Below are 22,473 nucleotides of genomic sequence, written 5' to 3' on the forward strand. Positions count from 1 at the left end.
TTAACAGACCTCTTGCAGACGTATGTGTGCTTCTGGGCGGTTATATGAGCTTTCAGTTTGTTGTTGTGTCTAAAGTCCATTGAGTAACGTTACACATTTAGAGACTAAAAAAGTGTGCTTTATTAGGTTAATAGTATATTAGATACCATACATTTATTTCATCAAGTGAATTTACTGTTTAACTGATAAAACAGCAGGTTAATCCATTGTTTGAGCAGAAAAGCCTGTTTTCTAAGCGACCGGTCCATTCTTCAAAGACGCAGAACAATACTGGGATGCGCCACACGCAGTGTCTCTCCCTCCTCAACTGTAACCGCCCTTTGCTTTCAACTCGTCTCGTCCAATCAGAGTCCTTCTCGTGTCTCACACGCCCACTGTTTTCCGGGACGGACCAATCACCGAGCTCATCGCTGAGGCTCCGCTCAACGCGCTCCGCCATTTTGTAGCGCTTTAAGAAAACTCAGCCGAGCAGCAAAGTTGCGGATCAGAGCTGCTGTTCCTCGGTGTGCAATGGACGGGTAAGTGATGCTACGTATTATGAATGGAAAATAAGTTAAGCTGGCCTGTCGATAAGCACTGCACGAATAAAACCGTACGGTTACCGACTGTAAAGTATTTATTTATTTATTTATTTTGTTAGATTGGTGAGCGCGGGCGCTCGCATCAGCAGTTGCGATTAAAACAAACCGTAGTTTCTGCCTGATGCTCGCTGTTTTGATAGCCACATTTAGTAAATGTTCTTTTTTTTTCGCGTTTTGCAGCCTAAAAAAGGCGTTTTTTTCTATAAAACTAGGGAGTTTCCACCGAGAGGACTTGTTGCATCGTATCTGCTGTGATTAAAGTTTAAGCAGAAAGTAACGTAAAGAGCAACATTCTTTGAATCGCATAAATATAGAGAAATAAGCCCCAAAACTTACATTTTTCCTTCTGACCAGTAAACTGTTAGCAAAGTGAATATAATAAATTGAATACTGCGGTTGTGTGATGGCATTGACATCTTTTTCCCTGTGCAGCCGCCTAGAGACTGAATTGTATCCTATGGGATCAAGTTACGCAGAATTAGAGTAAGTCCACCTGAAAATTCACAGCTCATAGTTGGTGTTTTTTTTTATTTTCTTTTAATACCCGCTTATAGATTACATTACCGTTAAACTTAGATAAGTGAAATAATACTGTGCTTCGCTAACAAAAACCGCCACGGTTGCCATAGTTTCCACCCAAACACAATAACGTCAGTTACTGAGCCATTTAAATTTCCTGAATATGATTCACGTTGGTGTGCCTTGAATTTTTTAAGATTTAGAGGCACAAATTCTATTAGTTTTAGAGTGTTTATTGCTACGGCATTGTAAAAATATGAGGTTTAAACTGTATTTAGACTGTTCTGTTGGTAATTTTGGGTTACAACATGACTAATGAAATAGAAATACATAAATAAAACAGCTTCTAGGGAATTTAGTTCAGCTTTCTGAGTTTGACACAACATTTTCTCCTTTCACAAAACTTTTTTTTTAAGTTTTAGGCTGAATAGCAACCTCTTGGTGGCTAAACCTGCATAGCATTACTGTTGGAGCTACTGCAGTGTGGTGGAAACTGTGGTTAACGTGGTAAATGGTTTTAAACGTCGGCCAGTGAGTCTGTTTGATAGACATGGACAAACTATACATGCACCATCTAAGATGAGACACTGATACTAAAACCACACCCCAGCTATTGTGACAGAATGACCCCAGTCCGTAGGGCCCCCTTGTTTGAGCGCTCTCGTTTATTTGCATGGAGGTTTTTCCCTCTCATGGAAAATGTATCGGGACTTTGTTTTGGCACAGTCCGTTTCTTTTTCTATCCATTGTTTCAAATAGCTGCGCCGTGTTGATACGAGGGCTTTTCGAAGCGTTTACTCAGAGTTCATGTGAAACAGGATGTGGGGGTTAATCTTCAAGCATACACTGACCCAAAATACCACTCATATTTCTTGCTCTAAGAGAGATCTGTGGAGAGGAACTAGATTACGCTGTCTCAAACTGCTTATTCCTTTAATGGGAAAAGCATCTAACCAACATGAGCCAATTAAAGTATTGCAGTCATTAGTCATATTTAAATATTAACTACAGTTAATATTTAGGTAGAGGATATTAATTTCACATTTTGACTTGCAAAAATGGGCTGCATTCTTAAATTACATAATGCATGCATTTGCATTAAACATTTTCTTTACCTTTTGTTTCATTGGGACTATTTTAGATAAATGCATGGGGTCACAATGGTTCTCTGTGTTTCTTTTCATGCATTTATTTATTTATTATTTCTGATTTCATGCACTAATATTTTTTTTCTTCCGTATCTGTTTTCTTTTACAGCGTTGTTCATGATATTGCAGTTGGTACAAAGGTAAGAATCTTATTTTTAGTTCTTCGGTCACTACTACACGTGCTTTACATCTTGGGTTGGTTGAATGGGAGCAGATTGTTTTGCTTCTCTTTCTATGACTGTTTGTGTGTCGGGACTATCCGAACTGAGAATTCGCATGGCCTCTGTGACTTCCATACCTTGTGCTTTCACTCCTTCCAGAGATGATTCATCCGGGCAACAATGGGGTGAATCATTTCAAAGGGAATCAAAGATTTGTTAGAACAAGTCAAGCACTGTGGCATTGTGCCGTGCCACATTGCACTTTCTCAAAATTTTATGACTCTTAAGTTATCATTTAACTTTAGGAACAAATTGTGGTTCATAATATTTGAAACACATAGTTAAGAAATCCCTGACTTGCTGCGTGGATCAGTCTTCACAAGGCCACAACATGAACACTCCCGTTCGTTCCCTCATTAAAGATTATTTCCTGTGGTATGTGGCTAGTGAGGAGCGACCCACAGGATGTGGAACAAAAGGCTGATTCATGAGGTTCATTTAGGTTAGTTACATGCTTCAGGTCATGCAGTAACTTCTGTAGCATGAAACCTACAGGCACTGCATTCATCTGATGATTACCACGGTACAGGGACGGGCACTGTTTTAAGAGCTGATTGCAAAATTGAAAAAGCTGGTTCAGAGAGATTTCCTAGTTTTGGATTTGAAATAGTTGTAAGGGGCATTTTTCTGCGTTATGTCTCAGGTTCAGATCAGTTTGAGGATAAAGACAATGTGAAACTCCATTCAGAACCCAATTTACTTCTGTATCACGACATTTCTGAGTGAAATAGCATATTTAATGTGAAAAGGTGTAGGATAGGGCTTGGTTTTAGATTGGGAATTGATTAGATTGTTAAGCAGACAAGAGTTGAGCTTGACTGAATGCGAGTTTGCTAAAACAAAACCTCCTAAATAGCTGTTTGGCTTTTGGTTAACATCATTGTGGCCTAAGTGATGTCATCAGAAGAGGAAAGTCATTTTAGAGCATTTACACTTTGATGAAAGATTAAAATAGTGGCATGACGTGCACTAATCATTAAAGGAAAAAAAAACAATGAACATAGAAGAGGTGAAAAATGGGTCAATGTTGATTTCATGCTGACTGGTAGAAGGAAGCTTATCATTCTCGTCTATTGGGTTAATTTAAACTGCAGTTCTGGTGCCAGTAGCCTTGTGGGGAGCGTGCTTCGGATGTCCCGAGTTCGAGTCCCGGCTCACAGACCTTTACCGGTCTCGTACCCCTATTCACTTCACTTCCTTTCAAGCAACTGTTCTACCACAATAAAGATAAAAATGCCAAAAAAAAAAAAACCTGCGTGTCTGAGTGAAACCAAATATACAAGAAATAGTAATACAGGTCGAAACTTGAACGAAATGAGCCCTATTATTGGTTAATTTTATCTTTCTATGGCCACACTATCTTTATCAGCACAGAAGAGGTTTTGTTGATTTAAAATTGGAAAAGTAGATTATTAGTTATAATTGAATGTTTTAAAATTGGTCATCAGATGTTATGGAATATTAGATTATCTTCAGGTAAGTCTATTTGTCTTTGTGAACACAGGTGACAAGCATTTCATTGTTTCCGTGCACTTTCTACCTCAGCCTAATGATTCAACCCATTTTAGAGACATTCCGCAGAGATTGGTTTGGCTATTTTGAAATGACCAGATGAATGCAGTCTATTCATCAGATGCAAATATGTTTGCCTCATCACTCAGCACACACATGTAGCTCTTGTGTTTGTTCAGCAGTGCTGATCAGAGGGAAGATGACTGGGGGAGGTGCTAATGGGTCACACGGGGGTTCGCTTGATGCTACCAGTCTCTCTTTCTTGTCCTTGGTATTTCATAAAGAATGCAAGTTAAAGCTTGTGGGTCACAGGTGCTGATTATAGCAAGCCGACGATTTGCAATAGTCCCATTGACGGGGCATTTGTGGCCTAATGGTTTGAGAGTCGGACTTGTAACCCGAAGGTCACAGGTTTCAGTCTGAGGACCAGCAGTACTCAGACTGAGTCTCTACTGGGACGATTACTTTTTGGTGGATGTTATTATTTCATAAAACTGAGGCCTGGAGCTGTGCTCATAACCTGTATGATTAGTGCGGTAAATGGCTCAAGTTTGAACAGTAGTTGTGGGTGAAAGGCACACCTGGGCGTTTGGAGATAATGGGTCTTGTGTATTCAGGTCAGGGTTGGGTTTCGGTTACCTGCGGCGCAGACACAAGGTCTCCATGGTGAGCACATTACAATCGGAGCTGCTGTGGTAACGGCCCGTTTTCTTTTTTGGTTTGTTGTGAATTGTTGCAGTCTTCGCCCCTCCCCCTGTCTTTGACACCTTTTAATCTGTTTTACCAAGTATCCCATCATGCCACACCCAACAAAAAGTTAACACATTGAATGTTGGGGTTTGTCATGCTCAATTAACTATGTTAAATGCACCGAGATAGTGCTGTCTGACACATTCTAGAAGCGTTGAAAGAATGTTCCGGGTTTGTGCACCAGGAAACCGATAAGCTGATAACGATATGGATGATATTAAATAAAGAAAAAATAAAGCACTAAAAACTAAAACCTACAGAGCACCGCAAATGGATATTGTGACCTTAAATTAAGAATTAATGCACTTCTAATCACAATTTATTCATCAATTTACTCATTTTAGTCAAATTGTTAAGATTTGCAAATTTATTCACTAGTTTCAATGTAGTGAAATTGTGGCCACATTGTAGTGATTTTTTTTTCCTTGCCTTGTTTTAATGTAGGAAAAACCAAGGACAAATCTTAATTCTTTAGTGGGGCTCTGAAAAAGAGTAATTTAGGCATTACAACATTATAATGTACAGTATGAAACATTTGAAATATTTGTATTGTGATTTTTCCCAAGATTACATTTTGATAGTGTTTAAGATTTAATTGAGTGTTGAAGGTAATCTAACTATTAACAATATACATGCAACATACCTATTTGCAAAGTATTTTGAATAATTATGTTGGTAACACAAAAGCAGAAATTAATTTGACTAGAATAGTAGTCCTGCTGCTAAAGAGATCATTTAGACATCTTACCAATCAAGTACATAATCTTTTAAGTACGGACAATTAATTTGCAGTTTAGGTTAACGGGCAACTTTAAGTTCTATGTTTAAGTTTAGCTGGTTTTGCAGTAACCCTTTAAACGTTTCTTAGCTTAGTGTGCTTGCATGTGGTTCTCATTGAGCTGCTTGACTGTGGAATTTTAATATGTGGAGGGCAGGCATGTGATTCAGGCATGTGTGGTTGCATGGAGTTTCTGCTGAACACGCTTAATTTATTCTTGCTTTAGTCATACGCCGTGACTAGGCAATCTTAATTCAGCCATCTTCTGTTACATTGTCTCGATTTTCTGCCCCCCGAAAGTAGATAACCAGAACAAACATTTGCTGTTGATTGTCCAGATTAAATGGAACGTTGACGCATGTTATTTGCAGAACTTTGATGTATTCATTTTTGTTAATCGTGACATTAAGGGGTAGTTCACCCAAAAATGAAAATTCTGTCATTTACTCACCCTGTGCCAAACCTGAATGTCTTTCTTCTGCTAAACACGGAAGATATTTTGAAGAATGTGGGTAACTAAACAGTTTCTGGTTCCCATTGACTTCCATATTGTGTTGTTCCATACTATGGAAGTCAGTGAGATCGGCAACTGTTCATTCTTTGAAATATGTTTTTATGTCCAACAGAAGAAAGACACTCGTACAGGTTTGGAACAACCTGAGGGGGAGTAAGTGATGACAGAATTTTCATTTTTAGGGGATTTGGCCTTTTAAGATTGGTTAAAATGTGGTGTTTGAAACTATGCACAGAGGTTTAGTTGTATAAATGTCCTTTTCATGGACATGTTCTGTCCTTCCTTAAACAAAGGAAAATGTGAAAGCACAAATGCAAGATTCAGTCTGGACACTCACTGGCTGATGACCTCGGAAATGTTAAACTACCCCTCTGCTCATGGTCTACTGAGATCTTTCTTCATAGGTTTCTGGTGGGGGATGTCTTGTGGTTGATCTCTGACCTCACCCGCTCTAAGACTGTGCTGTTTGCACAGGAAAACTGAATGTAACATTGTCCATTTCCTGCGTCCAGCGTTTTCTGATGTAAACTTGTCCTTATTTGGACATCCATTCAGGCTAAAGGTTGGATTAGTTTATTATCGTGTGCTGTTTAAGTTTGTAAACCTCAGAACTGACTGTCTAAACCTAGTCAAAATGACACGTTACTGGACACTGTTTGACCTGGGGTTTTTCTCTTTGGTTTTATTATTTTTTTTCAGAGAGGATCTGACGAGCTGTTCTCCTGTGTTTCCAGTGGGCCCTATATCATGAGCTCAGCAGGTAGGCTCTGTTTGTTCTTCAATCATTTCCTTCTCAGATGTGGTTAGTTTTGTCCCAGCAATCCACCCTCATCATCTGCTTTCTACACAGCTAACGGCAACGACAGCAAGAAGTTCAAAGGCGACATCAGAAGTCCTGGCGTCCTGTCCAGAGTTATACATGTCCGCAAGCTGCCCAATGACATCAACGAAGCGGAGGTCATCTCCCTCGGCCTTCCCTTTGGCAAAGTCACCAACCTGCTCATGCTGAAGGGAAAGAATCAGGTATCAGTCCCTCTCCACTCTTCACATTCTCAGCATTAGCTCGAAATAGGAGACAAGGTTGACGTAACCTAGTCCACCCAAAACTTTTGGATATTTCATATATGAAGTAAATAAGCTGTACTTAAACCACAAAATATTACCATAGTCCCCAATATTTGTGTTATTGTTTTTTTGTATTGAGTAATAAGAGTTTATTTTAGCGATATGTTAAAGGGATACTCCATCCCAAAATGAAAATTTTGTCATTAATCACTTACCCCCATGTCGTTCCAAACCTGTAAAAGCCTTGTTCGTCTTCGGAACACAATTTAAGATATTTTGGATGAAAACAGGAGGCTTGAGACTGTCCCATAGACTGCCAAATAAATAACAAGGTCCAGGAAAGTATGAAAGACATAGTCAGAATACTCCACCTGCCATCAGTGGTTCAACCGTAACGTTATAAAGCCACGAGAATACTTTTTGTACACAGTTGATAATGAGAAATGTTTCTTGAGTAGCAAATCAGTATATAAGAATGATTTCTGAAAGATCATGTGACTCTGAAAGCTGGAGTAATGATGCTGAAAATTCACAATAATAATTTACATATTTTAATATGTTAAAATAGAAAAAAAGCCCATTTAAATTGTACTAATATTTCACAATAGTTTGTTTAGCTAGAAGCTTTTGTTTTATGTGCCTGCGTGGAACATTTTCCGGGCTTAAGGCAAATTGCATGATCTGCATTTTTGCACAGGCTTTTTTGGAAATGAATACTGAAGAAGCAGCCCAGACGATGGTTACTTACTACTCCTCTGTAACGCCCGTCATCAGAAATCATCCCATCTTCATGCAGTACTCAAACCACAAAGAGCTGAAGACAGACAACTCACCAAACCAAGTGGTACGTGCTTCAAACTCTCTCAGCGGCCAGCACACGCACCACGTATGGGGCTTTATGAGTCTTCATTCCACATTTCTGACATGGTGATTCATTTGTGTATGGTTTTACGTAAATAAAGAAAGCCGAAATGTATAATGAGTTATTTGCAGCAGCTGTGCACATGATGATTGATACGAGCGGAGGGTCTGGTTTGCTATCTTCTGCGCATCTTGTTTTTTGCATTTTCCACACTGCCTGTTTTTCTTTTTAATCACAGTTTATATGCCGCTAAAGGCCTTTAGCAGTGAATTCCACAGCTGCAGCCCATCAGCACTCATTTGGAGGATTGCTCAATTTGCTTTGCTTCGTTCTGTTTGAGTAAACACAGAAACGTAGCCTACAGAGTTTACTCCATACGTGATTTTGTTCAGAATAATCCATCTACAAATTTTACTCATGCATTTTCAGACATAGAAAAGCGTGTATGGATAGGTAGATGTAAAATCAAGATGGAATGGGAAAAAATGCCAATTTAAATCTTATATGTCATTTTGGTGTCTGCAGAGGGCACAGGCAGCACTGCAGGCAGTGAATGCTGTCCATACAGGTAGCATGACTCTAGGTGCCATTGACCCATCCGGTATGGCTGGCCCCAGCCCTGTCCTAAGGGTCATCGTTGAAAACCTCTTTTACCCTGTGACCCTAGATGTCCTGCACCAGGTATACACTTCCTCTAGTTCTCTGCAATGCTGTTCTTTTCTTACTTGAAGCAATAGTTCACCCCAAAATAAAATTTGTCATCGTTTGCTCACACTCATGTTGTTTCAAAGCCTTAAGATTTTGGTTAATTTTCAATTCATAAATTAGGATATTTTGGTAACTTTACCTAAAACCTTTATGTATAATGCATTATAAAGTTATTCATAATGTACATGATAATGCATTATATAGTTCATGTTAATTCCTACATTTACTAACGCATTATTAAAATCAAAAGCTGTGCTTGTTAACATTAGTTAATACACTGAATGTATTTTCATTACCTAACATTAACAAAGATTAATAAATACTGTAATAAATGTATTGTTCAATGTTTGTTCATGTTAGTACATGAACTAATGGAACCTTATTGTAAAGTTTTACCAGCACAATTAATGCATTAAAACTACTTTTATAAAAAGGCTTTAAGTAAAGTGTGAAAATTAAAGTAAAAGTTAGATAATTAAAAATTTTATTGAGACCTGTTTCTGTTCTTTAAAGATCCAAAAAGTTCATAAAGTTGTTGTAAATGCTATATATGATGAACAAATTAAATTTAGGTTTTTATATGCATCTAAACTATTAATAGACACACATACATAGAGCACATCACATATACGGCAAACGCTTTTATAAACATTTTGGATTTTTTTGGTTTTGGTTATCTGGACTTTCAGCGGAAGGACAGAAACCTCTCAGGTTTCATTAAATTATCTTAATTTGTGTTTGAAAGATGAACCAAAGTCTTATCTGTTTGGAATGACATGAAGGTAAGTAAATGATGACAGAATTTTAATTTTTGTGTGAACTATGCCTTTAACTGTTGGCACTTCTGGTTGTTTGATACTAAAATGTGTTTGGTTCCTCAACAGATCTTCTCCAAGTTTGGCACAGTGCTGAAAGTGATCACTTTCACAAAAAACAACCAGTTTCAAGCTCTCCTCCAGTTTACTGATGGCCTGACAGCACAACATGCCAAGCTGGTGAGTAGCGCCATCTGTCAGCCTTTATCTGTAATGACAATTATTGAAACTTCGTTTTAGACTTTGTTTTCCATCAGAGAGTGTGTACACATGATCGCCTGGTTGGGAAGATTAAATAAACCACTATGCAGAAAATGTACAGAGTTATTAAAAAACTCTGACTGGGGGATTTTAATTCTTGAAATCTGACAACAGCAAATATGAAACCTTGTGGAGGCTTTGACAGAAACAGTGAGATTTCAGTTAAAGATTGAAGGGAGTAAAGCCTGTGTTTATGCTATTAAGAAAGTGTAGGCTAATCTGGCCAAAGAAGAACTTTTGTTTTATGAATAAATGTTCATTCAAAAGCAGCCTACGATCAGTGTATTATGTTGCTGTTACCCCCTTACGGCTCAGACAAGGTTTTGTTCTGTCCTCCACACTGTGCCAACTGGAGCGAAGCAATTGTATTTATGAGACCACAAGATTTGCCTGTCTGCCCTTTTTGTGTGTGTGTGTGTGTGTGTGTGTTTCTTGATTTTTGGGGTCCTACCATGGGTTAGTTAGCTAAATGGTTGTTTTGTGCAATTTAATTGTATTTATTGCTATGTCCTACTTTGTTTTGCTGTAGCCGACAGGCAAAGTTAATACACTTATAAGTCTAGTTATGAATGACAGGGATAGTTGTTTAAAATTCATCCTCAAATGTCTAATGATGTGCATCTGTCAAAGGTAGACTAGGCACCTATCTTTAGTGAAGCAGTGCGGAGAGCCAATTCTGGGATGCTTCTGTAAAGTCTGCCTCTTTTTTTTTTTCTGGTATAAACACAAGCACTGACTAGAGTGGCTGTGATCAACTCCAGTGGGTGTGTCAGAGCTGTAATGTGCCGCAGACATGTGCAGATCAGCTTTAACATCACTGAATCTGCTGTTAAAAGTGAACCATCCATGCATCATATCATCATGCAAAACTAAGAATTAGAATAATTGTAATGTGACATCTGGTGCTGGTCGGGGCAGATATTTAAATCGGAGAGAAATATAGGTGCAGGTGGGTAATTTGTTTGAGACAGCGGATTGTGGTGACATTTGAGCTGATCCGCACATCTCTAATGCTTAGTAAATCAAGAGAAGCAGAAATCGTCATGATTAAAATGCAATTCAACATGCAGCCCTATCTGAACTGAACCTACACTGAACTGACTTAAGCTAAATGACACTTTTGTCTTTTAGAGCTGCTTTACAGCAGCATCTGAGCTGTCCATAATGAATTCTGCTGTTTTCCTGTTTATCGCTGAAGCTTCTTTGACACAATCTGTATAGTATAAAGCGCTATAGAAATAAAGGTTACTTGTTGATGCAAATGGGGAAAGAATGTGAAAGTCTAGATTTTGACATGTTTGTGGCACAGTTTTTACTAAAATATCTCTTTAATCAGGCTCTAGATGGACAGAACATCTACAATGGCTGCTGTACCTTGCGCATCAGCTTTTCCAAACTTACCAGCTTAAACGTCAAATATAATAACGACAAGAGCCGTGACTACACTCGCCCGGACCTGCCCACTGGGGACAGCCAACCCACTATTGAACATCACGCTTTGGCTGCTGCTTTTGGTACAAATGGGTGTTAAATTACACCCAGCACTTTATTTTAATTTTTTTTTTACCATAGTCCCATTCTGCCTCTTTTAGAAAGTCTAAACATCCTGGTATTTTGCAGCTGCTCCCGGGATCATCTCTGCCTCGCCATATGGAGGAGCGCACGCCTTCCCTCCGGCTTTTGCTATCCAGCAGGCTGCAGGTACGATGGCACACCGCTTGAGTTTAACACCTATATTTCATTTATCTGAATTTGTCTTGTGATGTATAGCGTACGTTTGACTCCTTCTTGAACAGGGTTGACAATACCTGGGGTTCCCGGAGCCCTCGCCTCACTGGCCATTCCTGGGGGAGCAGCGGCCGCTGCGGCTGCAAGCAGACTGGGCTTCCCCTCCCTCCCTGGCACCCACTGCGTCATGCTGGTCAGCAACCTGAACCCTGAGGTTAGCCGTTCTCAGTCTCTGATGGACCTAGAAGTGCTCAAGATGTCTATTTAAACATTAAGTCTGAGCAAGCTAATGGAATTCTTTTTTTTTTGGGATGGTTGATGTTACTATTGTGCCATTATATTATTAATGATCCTTTTTATTTTTACTTTATAATACATTTTTATAATGAATGAAAAAAGGAGAAATTGCATTAAATGTAATGTCACAATGATTCTCTACATACGTTTTGGTTTAATGTATTTTTTTATATTATAATGTAAAACTATTTGTTTAGATAATTTAAATGAAAGCAATGGCACCACAGCAAACACTAAATGAAACATTTTAATAATTTCATAACACGTAGTATAAATAATTTAAACAATGGCATTTTTTTTCAAACAAAAAGTATAATTTAAATTCTAATGTAAAAATATTGGTATAAGTATAATTTAAAGCGCCACAGCAAAACCTTAGTGGAAAATGCTTTTTTGTTTTTGTTTTTGAAGTATAATACATATTAAAATGTAAAAATTAAAACAATGGCACACACAGTTATTTCCTAATAAACTGAATTAAATGGATATTATAGACTGCTGAATGTTCCTTTAAATTTAGTGCATTTATGATCTATTGTCGTGTAGTAATTGCAGGACACAAAGCCCATTGCTTAGCGTTTCCATTAACTGAAGCTCCGTCTCTTTATTCACTCAAGCGCCCTCATCCCTGTGTCATTTCTTCCTCTAACATCCTCAGGTTTCGCATAAAAAATGCCATTCAGTTGAGCTTCATTCTTCTTGTTGCTTCCATTTGAATATGTTGCTGCTTTATTTCATATTTCACTCATCTCCTCCAAATATTAAATAGCCAAAATTGTATTTTCTGTTGGTCTGTTCAGAAGATCTGTTCTTTTATTTGTAAAACAGGCCATTAGAAAGTGCATTTAAACATTGAAATTAGCGCATTGTTTACTACAATAACTAATTGCTAAGAATTAGTTTGTTTAACTGGTGAAACTTCTGTTAACTTCAGCAATATATTTTGTATTTCTTTATGTATACTGACCTTGTTTTTTTTTTGTTTTGTTTTTTTTACCTCCTTTTTTCTCCTATTTCTCTCCCTCCCCATTCCCCTCATCCCATTGCTCTTTTTTTGTTTTGGAAATCTCGTTCTCCTTTGCCATCTGGCTACACACACCATATGTCTCTACTCATCTGATCTGTACCAACAATTACACGATTCAACATCATCCCACAATCTCACACACACACACACACACACACACACACACACACACCCCAACATGACACACAAACAACTCTCTCTCTCTCCTCTACCCCCCCCCCCCCACTCCCACCCTTCTCTGTCTCTGTCTCTCTCTCTCTCTGCTCCCAATCCATTAACCATCTTCATGATCCAACCATCGTTTTTCGCCATTTCCCGTGGAACTGCCTCGCTGCCTCGGATATGTTGAACCTCCACTCTGCCTCCGATCTTTACCTGTCTCTTCCTCCTCCGCTGCCCCCCCTCTGCTGTCCTTTAAAGAGAGTTACGCCAAACTGCCTCTTTATTCTCTTCGGTATGTCATCCTTTAGCATCTTTATTTGTCACTCGTTTGTTCTGTTCTTTTAATTTGATTTTGTTTCCACACAAGGCATCTGTGAGGCCCGATTCTTTGAGTGCCTCCCTTGTTTTCTGCAGTATTTGGTGTGGTGAGATGAGACGCGTCATGAAAAGCTGCAGCTTTCCCTGAACAGCGGCACTACCTTTGAACGCAGATGGAAGGCTGCAGCTTTTTAATGACGGAACAAAGCAAATTGGCGCTTTGTAAAATGTTGCATGCTTTTGAAAACCATTCCTCTTTTACCTTTTTTTTATTGCATGCCTTTGGAGAGAAGCTGTTTAAAATACTTGGTTAATAGTCAAGACTCCTGCTGTTTTATAAATTCATTCTTTTTTGGGTTAAAAACATTTTCATCCCCCTGAAAACTTATCTTTCGATTCTAATTTCAGTCGATCCGTTGAATCTGTTCCTCAAGAGATCGAAAAACAAACTAAACACACGTTGCAGTTTGCTAAGAGCTGCAGATCCACTTGAACTTTCTCCTTAACCAAATTTTGTTTCTTTACTAAGAAGTTTTTCAGTCTTTTCTTAAAGCAAGTTTTTTTTTCACTCAATTAAACCCCTGATAAAATTGCTATTAGACACTAGTATTAATTTTTATGTATATGTATATTTTTACCCTGAAGAGCATGTGTTGGTGGGATATAATGGAGTATCTTGATTGTGAACTGAAGTTGTTTTATAGCTCAGGCTGGTTTTGATGAGGTGTGTCTGATCATAATGCTGTATATTTGTATCTGACATGAGATCGTCTCTCTTTGTAGGTGTATATGGGGATGTATTGAGAGTGAAAATCATGTTCAACAAGAAAGAGAATGCTCTCATACAGATGTCTGATGGGACCCAGGCTCAGCTGGGTAAACTGCCTTAAAATGATTACAATTTACTTGCAGAAGGAGAAGAAAATTTATATATACACCACCATTTAAGACAATGGTGATCTTTTACAATGTTTTACAATGGTGATCCTGTAGCTCAAGTGGTAGAGCATTGCGTTAACAAGCGCAAGGTTGGGTGTTCGATCCCCGGGAACACATGATAGGTAAAAATTGATAGCCTGAATGCACTGTAAGTCGCTTTGGATAAAAACGTCTGCTAAATGCATAAATTTAATTTAATTTAATTTTAAAAAAGACTCCTTATACTTACCATAGCTGCATTTATTTAATTTAAAATATAGTAAAAACAGTAATATATTTTTTAATATTATATTTTTTAAAGTATAAAATAACAGCTTTTTTTGTTGTTATTTGTATATTTATTTGTAACCACTTTAATGTCACTTTTCAGTCAATTTAGTGCATCCTTGCTGAATAAAAGTATTAATTTCTTTCAAAAAATGACGCAGATCAACACTGCAATAACTGGCTACTTATTGGAAGTGTTGTAATGTCTTTAATCTTTTATCAGAAATGGATAAGTTCATATTCCATAATCACACTGTACTTTTATAACCACTACAATGATGATTCACAATCAGCCAATAAAGGTTAGCAGACGGCTGTTGGCCACAGCAGTGTTGTTGATATTAGTAAATATTAGCTGTGCTTTAATGCATAAACTTAGAAGTGTCCCAGTGTTTAGCAGTTGCTAGCACCAAAAATTTTTCACAGTATACTGATAGATGTAATGGGGAACTATGCATAGTTCAGTATTTATTCAGAGATAAACATTTATATTTCAGCGATGAGTCATCTAAACGGACAGAAGTTGTACGGCAGGCCCCTGCGCATCACACTGTCCAAACACACGACTGTCCAGATGCCACGAGAGGGACATGAGGACCAGGGGCTCACCAAAGACTACAGCAGCTCTCCTCTCCATCGCTTCAAGAAGCCAGGCTCCAAAAACTACTCCAACATCTTTCCTCCCTCATCTACCCTGCACCTGTCTAACATCCCGTCAGTTTATACTCATCAGCTTCTTGTTTTTCTATTACTTTAAAAACCCAAATCTCACCTATAACTTTGTCTCTGTTTTAGACCCTTGGTTGTCGAAGATAACCTCAAGATGCTCTTTGCTAGCAATGGTGCTCTGGTCAAGAACTTCAAGTTCTTTCAGTAAGTGTGTACAGCTGTGACATCATCATACTGTGACATTTATGTAGTATAACAGTTATTTTAAATGATTGATGCTGGAAGTGGAATCACAGCCATTAACTGATAATGTTTTATTTTTTTTATTTTTTTTCGCACATTACACACATATTTTTAAACATTTCGCTTATAATGTTCAAACTATTTAATTTTTTGCTTTAAAGTCAAATCTATAGAACTTTGTTAAAACATAATAGTTTATTAATTTCTGTACTGAGTATTATATTCTGAATTAAATGTATTATTTTTTTAATTTATTTTTGGTTATTTATCATTTAATAATGTATTAATATCATTAATTTATTATTTAATAAATTGTTATCTGGCAACATTTCTATATCAAATTCATTTGTATATCGAAAATTAGAATTTCTGGACATCTTAAGCTGTTGTGTTATTCCTCACTGTCATTTTTTTTTTATTATTATTATTATTGTAATTCCATAAATTGTTTCATAAAATGGAACACTTTGATTTGTCAGCAAATTAAAAAAAAAAAAAAAAGTCAGATCACCTATATGCACTACGAAGTCTACATTCTAAGCTGTTTTTATTATTATTATTATTTAGTTTCGATTTTATTATTAGTTTAATTTAGTTAGTGAAGGTTTTTAGTATTTAGTGGTTTTTAAAATTTTTTTCACCTGGTCATTTTGAGTTAAACTCCCATTTAACAGTCGATTAATGATTATGGTCAGCACATAAATTCTATATCAGTGGATCCGCAAGAAATACTAACAAATTCCTCAACTTTCAGGAAGGATCGCAAGATGGCCCTTATTCAGATGGGTTCGGTGGAGGAAGCGATCGAGTCCCTTATCCAGTTCCACAACCATGATCTCGGAGAAAACCACCATCTTAGGGTTTCCTTCTCCAAGTCCATCATTTGAGAGAAATATAGTCTGGAAAGGACTGGATTGGCCAGTCGTTTCAAACCTTAATGAGTCTTAATCACAAAGCTTACTTCCATCATTCCATTATTTTATTTAAGAGGCATTTTAGTGGATATTTACATATACATGTATTTTTTCAAGGTTTTAGAACAGCTGTATTATCAGTTGGGCGGAGAAGTTCATTATCTCTATGCATCACTCCATCGGTCACTTTCAGCCTATTTAAGGCTTGATTTCTCTAGAAGCAGAGATGAACCACTACAGGCCTTTGATTCCATTTGTACCATTTGTGCCTTACAGCTTCAGATCTCCAGAACCTCAGTCAAAACATCTGCAACTATCTGTAGTTTACAGTCCATTTCGTGCCCTTATGCTCCTGTGAGACATGGGTAAGACAATGGTACAGGCCTAAAACTCTGCGCCTCTGCGTTACGTGTCTCCCAGTAGGGTTGTACTCATCATATCCTCTAGCTTTAGCATTTATACTGTTTCTTTAGACATAGAATGTTTACAGGCATTTTCCTCCTTCAAATTTATGCAATCGTTTGTGTATAAATCCAATAGTGTTTGTCTAGATTTGTATTGTTTGCATACTGTGGGGCATTGCATGTTGGCTGTGGTCAGCGGATCATTAACCGCTGTCCGTTTACTGTTTGTCCTTTGTGTAGATGTTAAGCATCGGGCTTCATGTTATTGTGTGAGATAGTAGATTATTTAAGCTATTCTACTTAAATGCACCCATGTGTTTTATGTATCCATGAACCTGTGTGTATACTGCAGCTTGATACCAAAGCCTTTCCTTGTGTACCTTCGTAAGGGACATCCTGACACCTTTTAGCCTCACGACAAACGGCGTGTACGAACATGCCCTCAGAGCGGTGTACGTCTGCTTCTCTGTAGAGAACGGTGTGATGGAAACAGTTCAGATGATTCAGCCACCGGATATTACTGATAATCAGCACACCTGCTGAATTGTGCACAGCACATAATGCTAGTCTTAACAGATCAGCCACGATGGCCTTTAGTGACCTCTGTAAAATGAGTTTATTCGCTCCCCAACCCCCCAATTTTGGCCTTTTTTTTTTTTTTAGATCTGACAAGTGCCTTTTTTAAAATAATGTCTTGTAAAAATCAGGTGCATTAGCATTCATAGGTATTTTTTTTTTTTTATGAAGGCCCAATGGTGGCCTAAATTTGGCACTCGGACTAGATAATATACAAAAAAATCAAATCTTATTTGTTTATATTAAATTCCCAGCAATGTTTCATAGTGGATCAATTTAATATTCTACTTTACTAGTTTTAATTTTACATTAGGTTCTGTGTATGATGTTCTTTCCCCTTTGTTACATGTTTTACTATTTGTGTGGGACCAATCTTAAAAAAAAAAAGAAAAAAAAAAAAGAGGTGGCGCTTTAAAGAGATCCAAATGCTCCTTGGATATAGAAAAAAGTATATAGTCGATTCTTCACAGTGGCTGGATAAAACCTGATTATGCATCCTTGCACAGCATTAAAAATCAATATACAACATCTGCCTTAGATTACAAAGTGCTTTTTCTTATTGTGGACAGATGAGGTGTAAATACTATTTTTGTATCACAATATTAAAAGTTAAAACATGTATATTTTGATTACCGCTATGGGCCATCATCATGCAAAAATATAGTCCAATATCAAATCAGGATTACACTGTTTTTAGTCTTTATCTTGTTCTTCATGACATTCCTAGTTGTACCTTTTTGCCTTCAATAAATATTTGTTTACTCGAGTGTCCATGACGTTCATTCAGTGTGTCACAGCTGTAATGCTTCTACGCGTGACTTACAGAAATCACATAAACACACATTACGCGAACTCAAGTACGCGAGGCTTTGTACAGAAGGTTCACATTCACAGCTCCCTGTGGGAAAGCTCGCTTTGTGTTTTACTACGGACTAGAGTATCCAGCGTTACCGTTTTGTTTGACGTATATGCGTGGAGTATGATTCAGGCATCAAAATTATCATTATAGCCATATTTTCAAAATAAAACGATAATATGTTTTAAGTACCCTCGCGCGCTCGTGCTCTCAGAGGGGAACCTGATCTCGTTGATTTCCCTCAGGACACAATTGATCGTAACACCACGCGTACTGCGCTGTCGTCTTCAATCAGGAAGAGGAACTGGATTCAGTCGTTAAAGCCAACTTCATATTTGAGTGTAGGTCTTCTTTTGCCTTTAAAAAAGCACCAACTCGGGCTACAATGACACATTTAAGACTTCTGCCTCTGGTTTTGACTTTGTGGGCTGTTTCTTTCGCCGATGACGCGGGCAATAAGCCCAGCACCACTAAACCTCCCGCACTCAAGAGCGCTTCCAGCATCAGCGGCAGTAACGTCACAGAAGAGGCTCACAGAAGTAACACCACCGCCAACACAAAAATGGGCTTCAATCTGGACGGCGCGATGGTAAACAGGGCTCTGTATGTCCTGATCGGGATCACTGCCATCGGAGTTCTGTATTTCCTGGTGAGAGCAGTCCGGTAAGTCATCTGGAAAACATGTCAAATCAGATATTATCTTAAAAAGTGCTCCTACTTACACGGTGTGTTCAGTGTACAGTATATACTGCGTGTACTTAGTACGTTAAAGGCTTAGTACGAGCGGGTCGCCCCCTCATGGGTCACATGACCAGCAGAGAGTCACACATCTGAGCTACTTCTAAAGGTGACCATGCATCCTCTGTTGCGTCCCAGTGTGCATACTTATACTACACCCTTAAAGTATGTACACCTTTGGTGAAGATTTAAAGTACACACTTTTGATTGTGTAAGAAGAGTAGGCAAGCTTTGAGACCTAGTCTACTATCACATCATACAGTTGCATCTTTAATGGAGCGCTCTGTCACAGTTAATCTGGTGTAATACTTTCTGTGAGTGTGCAAGGGTCTGCTAGGTTCATTGGAGGGTGTACGCGAAGGCTCTTTGCGGACTTCCATGTGCTTCCCATTTTTTGGTCCCTAGGCTACAAAAGCACCAACTGCACATGCGCTGGAAAAACAGCATGGATGTCGAATTTGAAGAGAGGCTGTGTGAAGAAGTCCGTCCCTACCGGCGCCCCTACAATCCGTTGATAAAACGATATAAAGACAGCTAGGTAACCGAGGCCCTTTCAAGGAAAGTCTGTTCACTCGGCGGATATATTTGCAACACCTCCAGGCAGCTCATCCAAGACCAAGTCCTATCTAAATGAATGAATCCTGAAATCACAAATAAATTAAATTTTTCAAATCAGCAACAAAATCTGAAATGAACTGCCCCATGAATGTTATTTCTTATGCTCAAATAGTGTTAAAGCTTATTTTTCAGGTATAAGTGAACAGAGCATCTCGTCAATACACACCGTTTTTCAAGTTCGAGTCCACCGACGTTAATCTACTCTCCTGTCTCTCGGTGGAGGGTCAGCTGGGTTACTTCGAGAGTGACCATACATCCTCGTTTTACCAAACATGTCGTGGCTGAAATTCCTAAATTGCCTAAAATGTCCAGGTTTTGTCTTTGTTTTCCTGTTCACTCCTCACATTTATATGCGTGTGTATTTGCATTATTTTGACCGTTCTCTGGAGATCCCGCCATGATTGGTCGATTGTGTACAATGCCTGCACACTATTGGTCAAACTACTTTTTTAGTCATCACCTTCAGCAAGTATGAAAACAATAGGGAAAAGCCAAACCCTGGACATTTTAGGCAGTTTAGAAATCCCGGCCAAACATTTCTGGGAAAAAGATGTATGCTCACCCACTAACAATAACAATGCATTTACTTTAGAAGCTGACATTTAAGTCATTATTTACTTATAAATCCAATAAAACTCCAAAATGAATGATGCTTTTTTTTTTGTAACTTTAGCCTCATTCTGTTTGTGTTACATGGAAAGAGAAAGTCATTTGTGCTCTCATTCCAGTCTGAAGAAAACCGGTGTTCAGAGAAAGAAATACGGGCTGCTGTCAAACTATGACGACACGGTGGAAATGGGCCACCTGGAAAGCGACGAGGACGATACTACGGTTTATGAAGCCAGATCTTTGAGAAGGTAGTTAAACACTGGATTATTCCACCAGATCTTAAGTAACGCTCAGTCTGTGCTCAGCTTTAGACTTCGGCCTGTGATGCTGCTTGAAATCTATACCTCAGATATGAACCGCTTTTCTCTCCTGCTTCTTTCAACAGATGAATCTCTGGGGGTGATTCGATTCCACCGCCAGAAATCGAATGTGATGAAGACAATCCCATTATTTCCACCGGAATGGTTGTTGAATGATTTTGTTGTCATTTTCTACAGCCCAGTCAGGATGCTTGGATGCCTTTTCCCAAGATTTAAGTGGAATGTGTAGGTTTAAACTAGATATATTTTGGGCTGATATAACCAAATAGATCTTCTTGGAAATTTCTCAGAGGGTCATACACTTTGTTCTGGAAAGAAAGTCGGCAGAAGTTCAAAACTGTGTTTTGTGCCAAAGTTACTTATGCATCATTTTTAGGGGTTTGAAACTCTTGTCTAAGTTGATGTGTGTTAATATTTAATATTGTAAAAGACCGTCCCTCTTTTGCAATTTATCAACACTGAAAGGCCTGAAAGTTGTTTGCTAATTTATGGGACTATTATATTGTTTGGACTATCTGAATTTATAATTGTTTTAGGTGTACAGTCAAATTATGATAGGTATTGTTTTTTTTTTTGTTTTGTTTTTTTTAAATATCTTCATATTTTTCTTTTTTTTTCTTAGCTTTTTTCTTTTCCTTTCTTGTCTTTTTTCTTTACTATACTGGGACTATACTGGGTATTGATTTCAGATGTGAATTCTGGAATAAGTGTGATAAAGTCACAGATTTTGTTTGTATAAACATGCCAAAAACCAGCATAAGTAAGTGATGCACTTTGATTTTTAGGGTTTCGAGACTACAACAGCAAAACCTGGTATTTCATGACATGGCAACACTCCTGACCACTTCATCATCGTACCATTTCAGGGTTTGTTTCATAAATCAAAGGAGTTATACTTTTAGAGACTAAACATTCCCATAAGATTTTGGTTCCAAACGTAGACATGCTTCAAGCTCAGTTCCGGTTGAGTGTTAACTGAGATTTTGTGAGACTGTGTTTTTTTTCATTGGGTGTGATTCAGGATTGTGTAAAGGTGGCAAATGAATTTGCTGTTAAAACAGCGTGCCATCTTGAGGTATATGGATCCAATATCAGCTTGAACATTTAAAGGGTGTGTATGGGGGTGTTGTGGCATAGTTTTCTTCTAAATACATTTACTTGTATTTTGTATTTATTGATGCTGTCAAATACTGTCAAACTGAAATGCATGAACCGTCACTGTATCAATATTTAATGTACATCATTTCAATAATTCCTGAAGTGTGCCTTTCATTCATTCCCTTTTTGTAACTTCAATTAATTGGATGTGATTTGGGCTCTTTTGTAATTAAATTCTCTCTTCTATTTTCATCCTTGTTACTTTTTACTTGAAAATATTTTAGATGTGACTGATTTCAGAAACACCCCATAAAAAGCATGTAAGGAGTTATTGTAATTTAGCATACTACAAGGTTAGTCAGCGGATTTGAAAGTTGGTTAAGATTATAATTTTTATTTAATGTTTGTAAATAGCTTCAAATCAGCATTTAGTAGTTAACTTACAAGCCTCTGCTGAGTGACTTTAAATACTCTAAATATAATTTAGGCTGCATTCAATTTTTTTTTGTTGTTAGAACCTTTGCATTAACATTGTTAATGTTGAATTATCATAATTAATGTGCTATTCTTTAGTGTAATTCAAAAATTTACAAAAACAGCTTTTTTCCCCCTTGTGAAGGGGCTTCAAGGCTTTAATTTTTTTTTTCTGTGATTTTCAGTCACTAGATGGCGCCATATGTCTAATAGCAGAGCACACTGTATACTGTACATAAACACATACACACACTCACACTGTCAGCTGTTGCCCTGTTGAGTTTGGCCTCGTTCCTGCCTTATGAACCATTAAAACAGCTAAATAACAGAGAATTAAGTCTATAAACATGATTATGCTGAAACAACACAAATGTTCATTATTTTTCTAATCCAGCACAGAAACAACCCTCTTCAAACCCAGGGTCAAAAGGGGTCAAAACACACACAATCATTATATTACATTAACACGATAATGAGTTTTG

General features: G+C 37.8%; 2 protein-coding genes across 4 annotated transcripts; both read left to right on the plus strand.

Annotated features, from left to right (window-relative positions):
* The first annotated feature begins 417 nt into the window (after nt 1–417).
* LOC109085071 (polypyrimidine tract-binding protein 1-like) lies at nt 418–18,044 on the plus strand. Of its 2 annotated transcripts, XM_042767009.1 has the most exons (16): nt 422–518; nt 1,014–1,064; nt 2,358–2,388; nt 6,723–6,783; nt 6,874–7,046; nt 7,786–7,932; nt 8,476–8,631; nt 9,543–9,653; nt 11,071–11,248; nt 11,355–11,435; nt 11,531–11,676; nt 13,207–13,240; nt 14,050–14,142; nt 14,970–15,186; nt 15,268–15,345; nt 16,139–18,044. In XM_042767009.1, exons 1-16 carry the CDS (start codon nt 511–513, stop codon nt 16,269–16,271), a joined length of 1,698 nt encoding a protein of 565 aa, XP_042622943.1. In that variant the 5' UTR covers nt 422–510; the 3' UTR covers nt 16,272–18,044. The 2 variants fall into 2 exon arrangements, with proteins under 2 accessions (XP_018955257.1, XP_042622943.1); XM_019099712.2 differs by lacking the exon at nt 1,014–1,064 and having other exon boundaries at nt 418–518.
* Nucleotides 18,045–18,187: 143 nt separating this feature from the next.
* Nucleotides 18,188–21,769, plus strand: LOC109085116 (protein FAM174C-like). 2 transcript variants are annotated; one of them, XM_019099764.2, is made up of 3 exons: nt 18,188–18,797; nt 20,219–20,347; nt 20,485–21,769. In XM_019099764.2, exons 1-3 carry the CDS (start codon nt 18,520–18,522, stop codon nt 20,486–20,488), a joined length of 411 nt encoding a protein of 136 aa, XP_018955309.1. In that variant the 5' UTR covers nt 18,188–18,519; the 3' UTR covers nt 20,489–21,769. The 2 variants fall into 2 exon arrangements, with proteins under 2 accessions (XP_018955309.1, XP_018955314.1); XM_019099769.2 differs by lacking the exon at nt 20,485–21,769 and having other exon boundaries at nt 20,219–20,351.
* Nucleotides 21,770–22,473: the final 704 nt, after the last annotated feature.

This window comes from Cyprinus carpio, chromosome A11 (genome assembly GCF_018340385.1).
Source record: "Cyprinus carpio isolate SPL01 chromosome A11, ASM1834038v1, whole genome shotgun sequence".
In the NCBI taxonomy this organism is placed as follows: domain Eukaryota; kingdom Metazoa; phylum Chordata; class Actinopteri; order Cypriniformes; family Cyprinidae; genus Cyprinus; species Cyprinus carpio.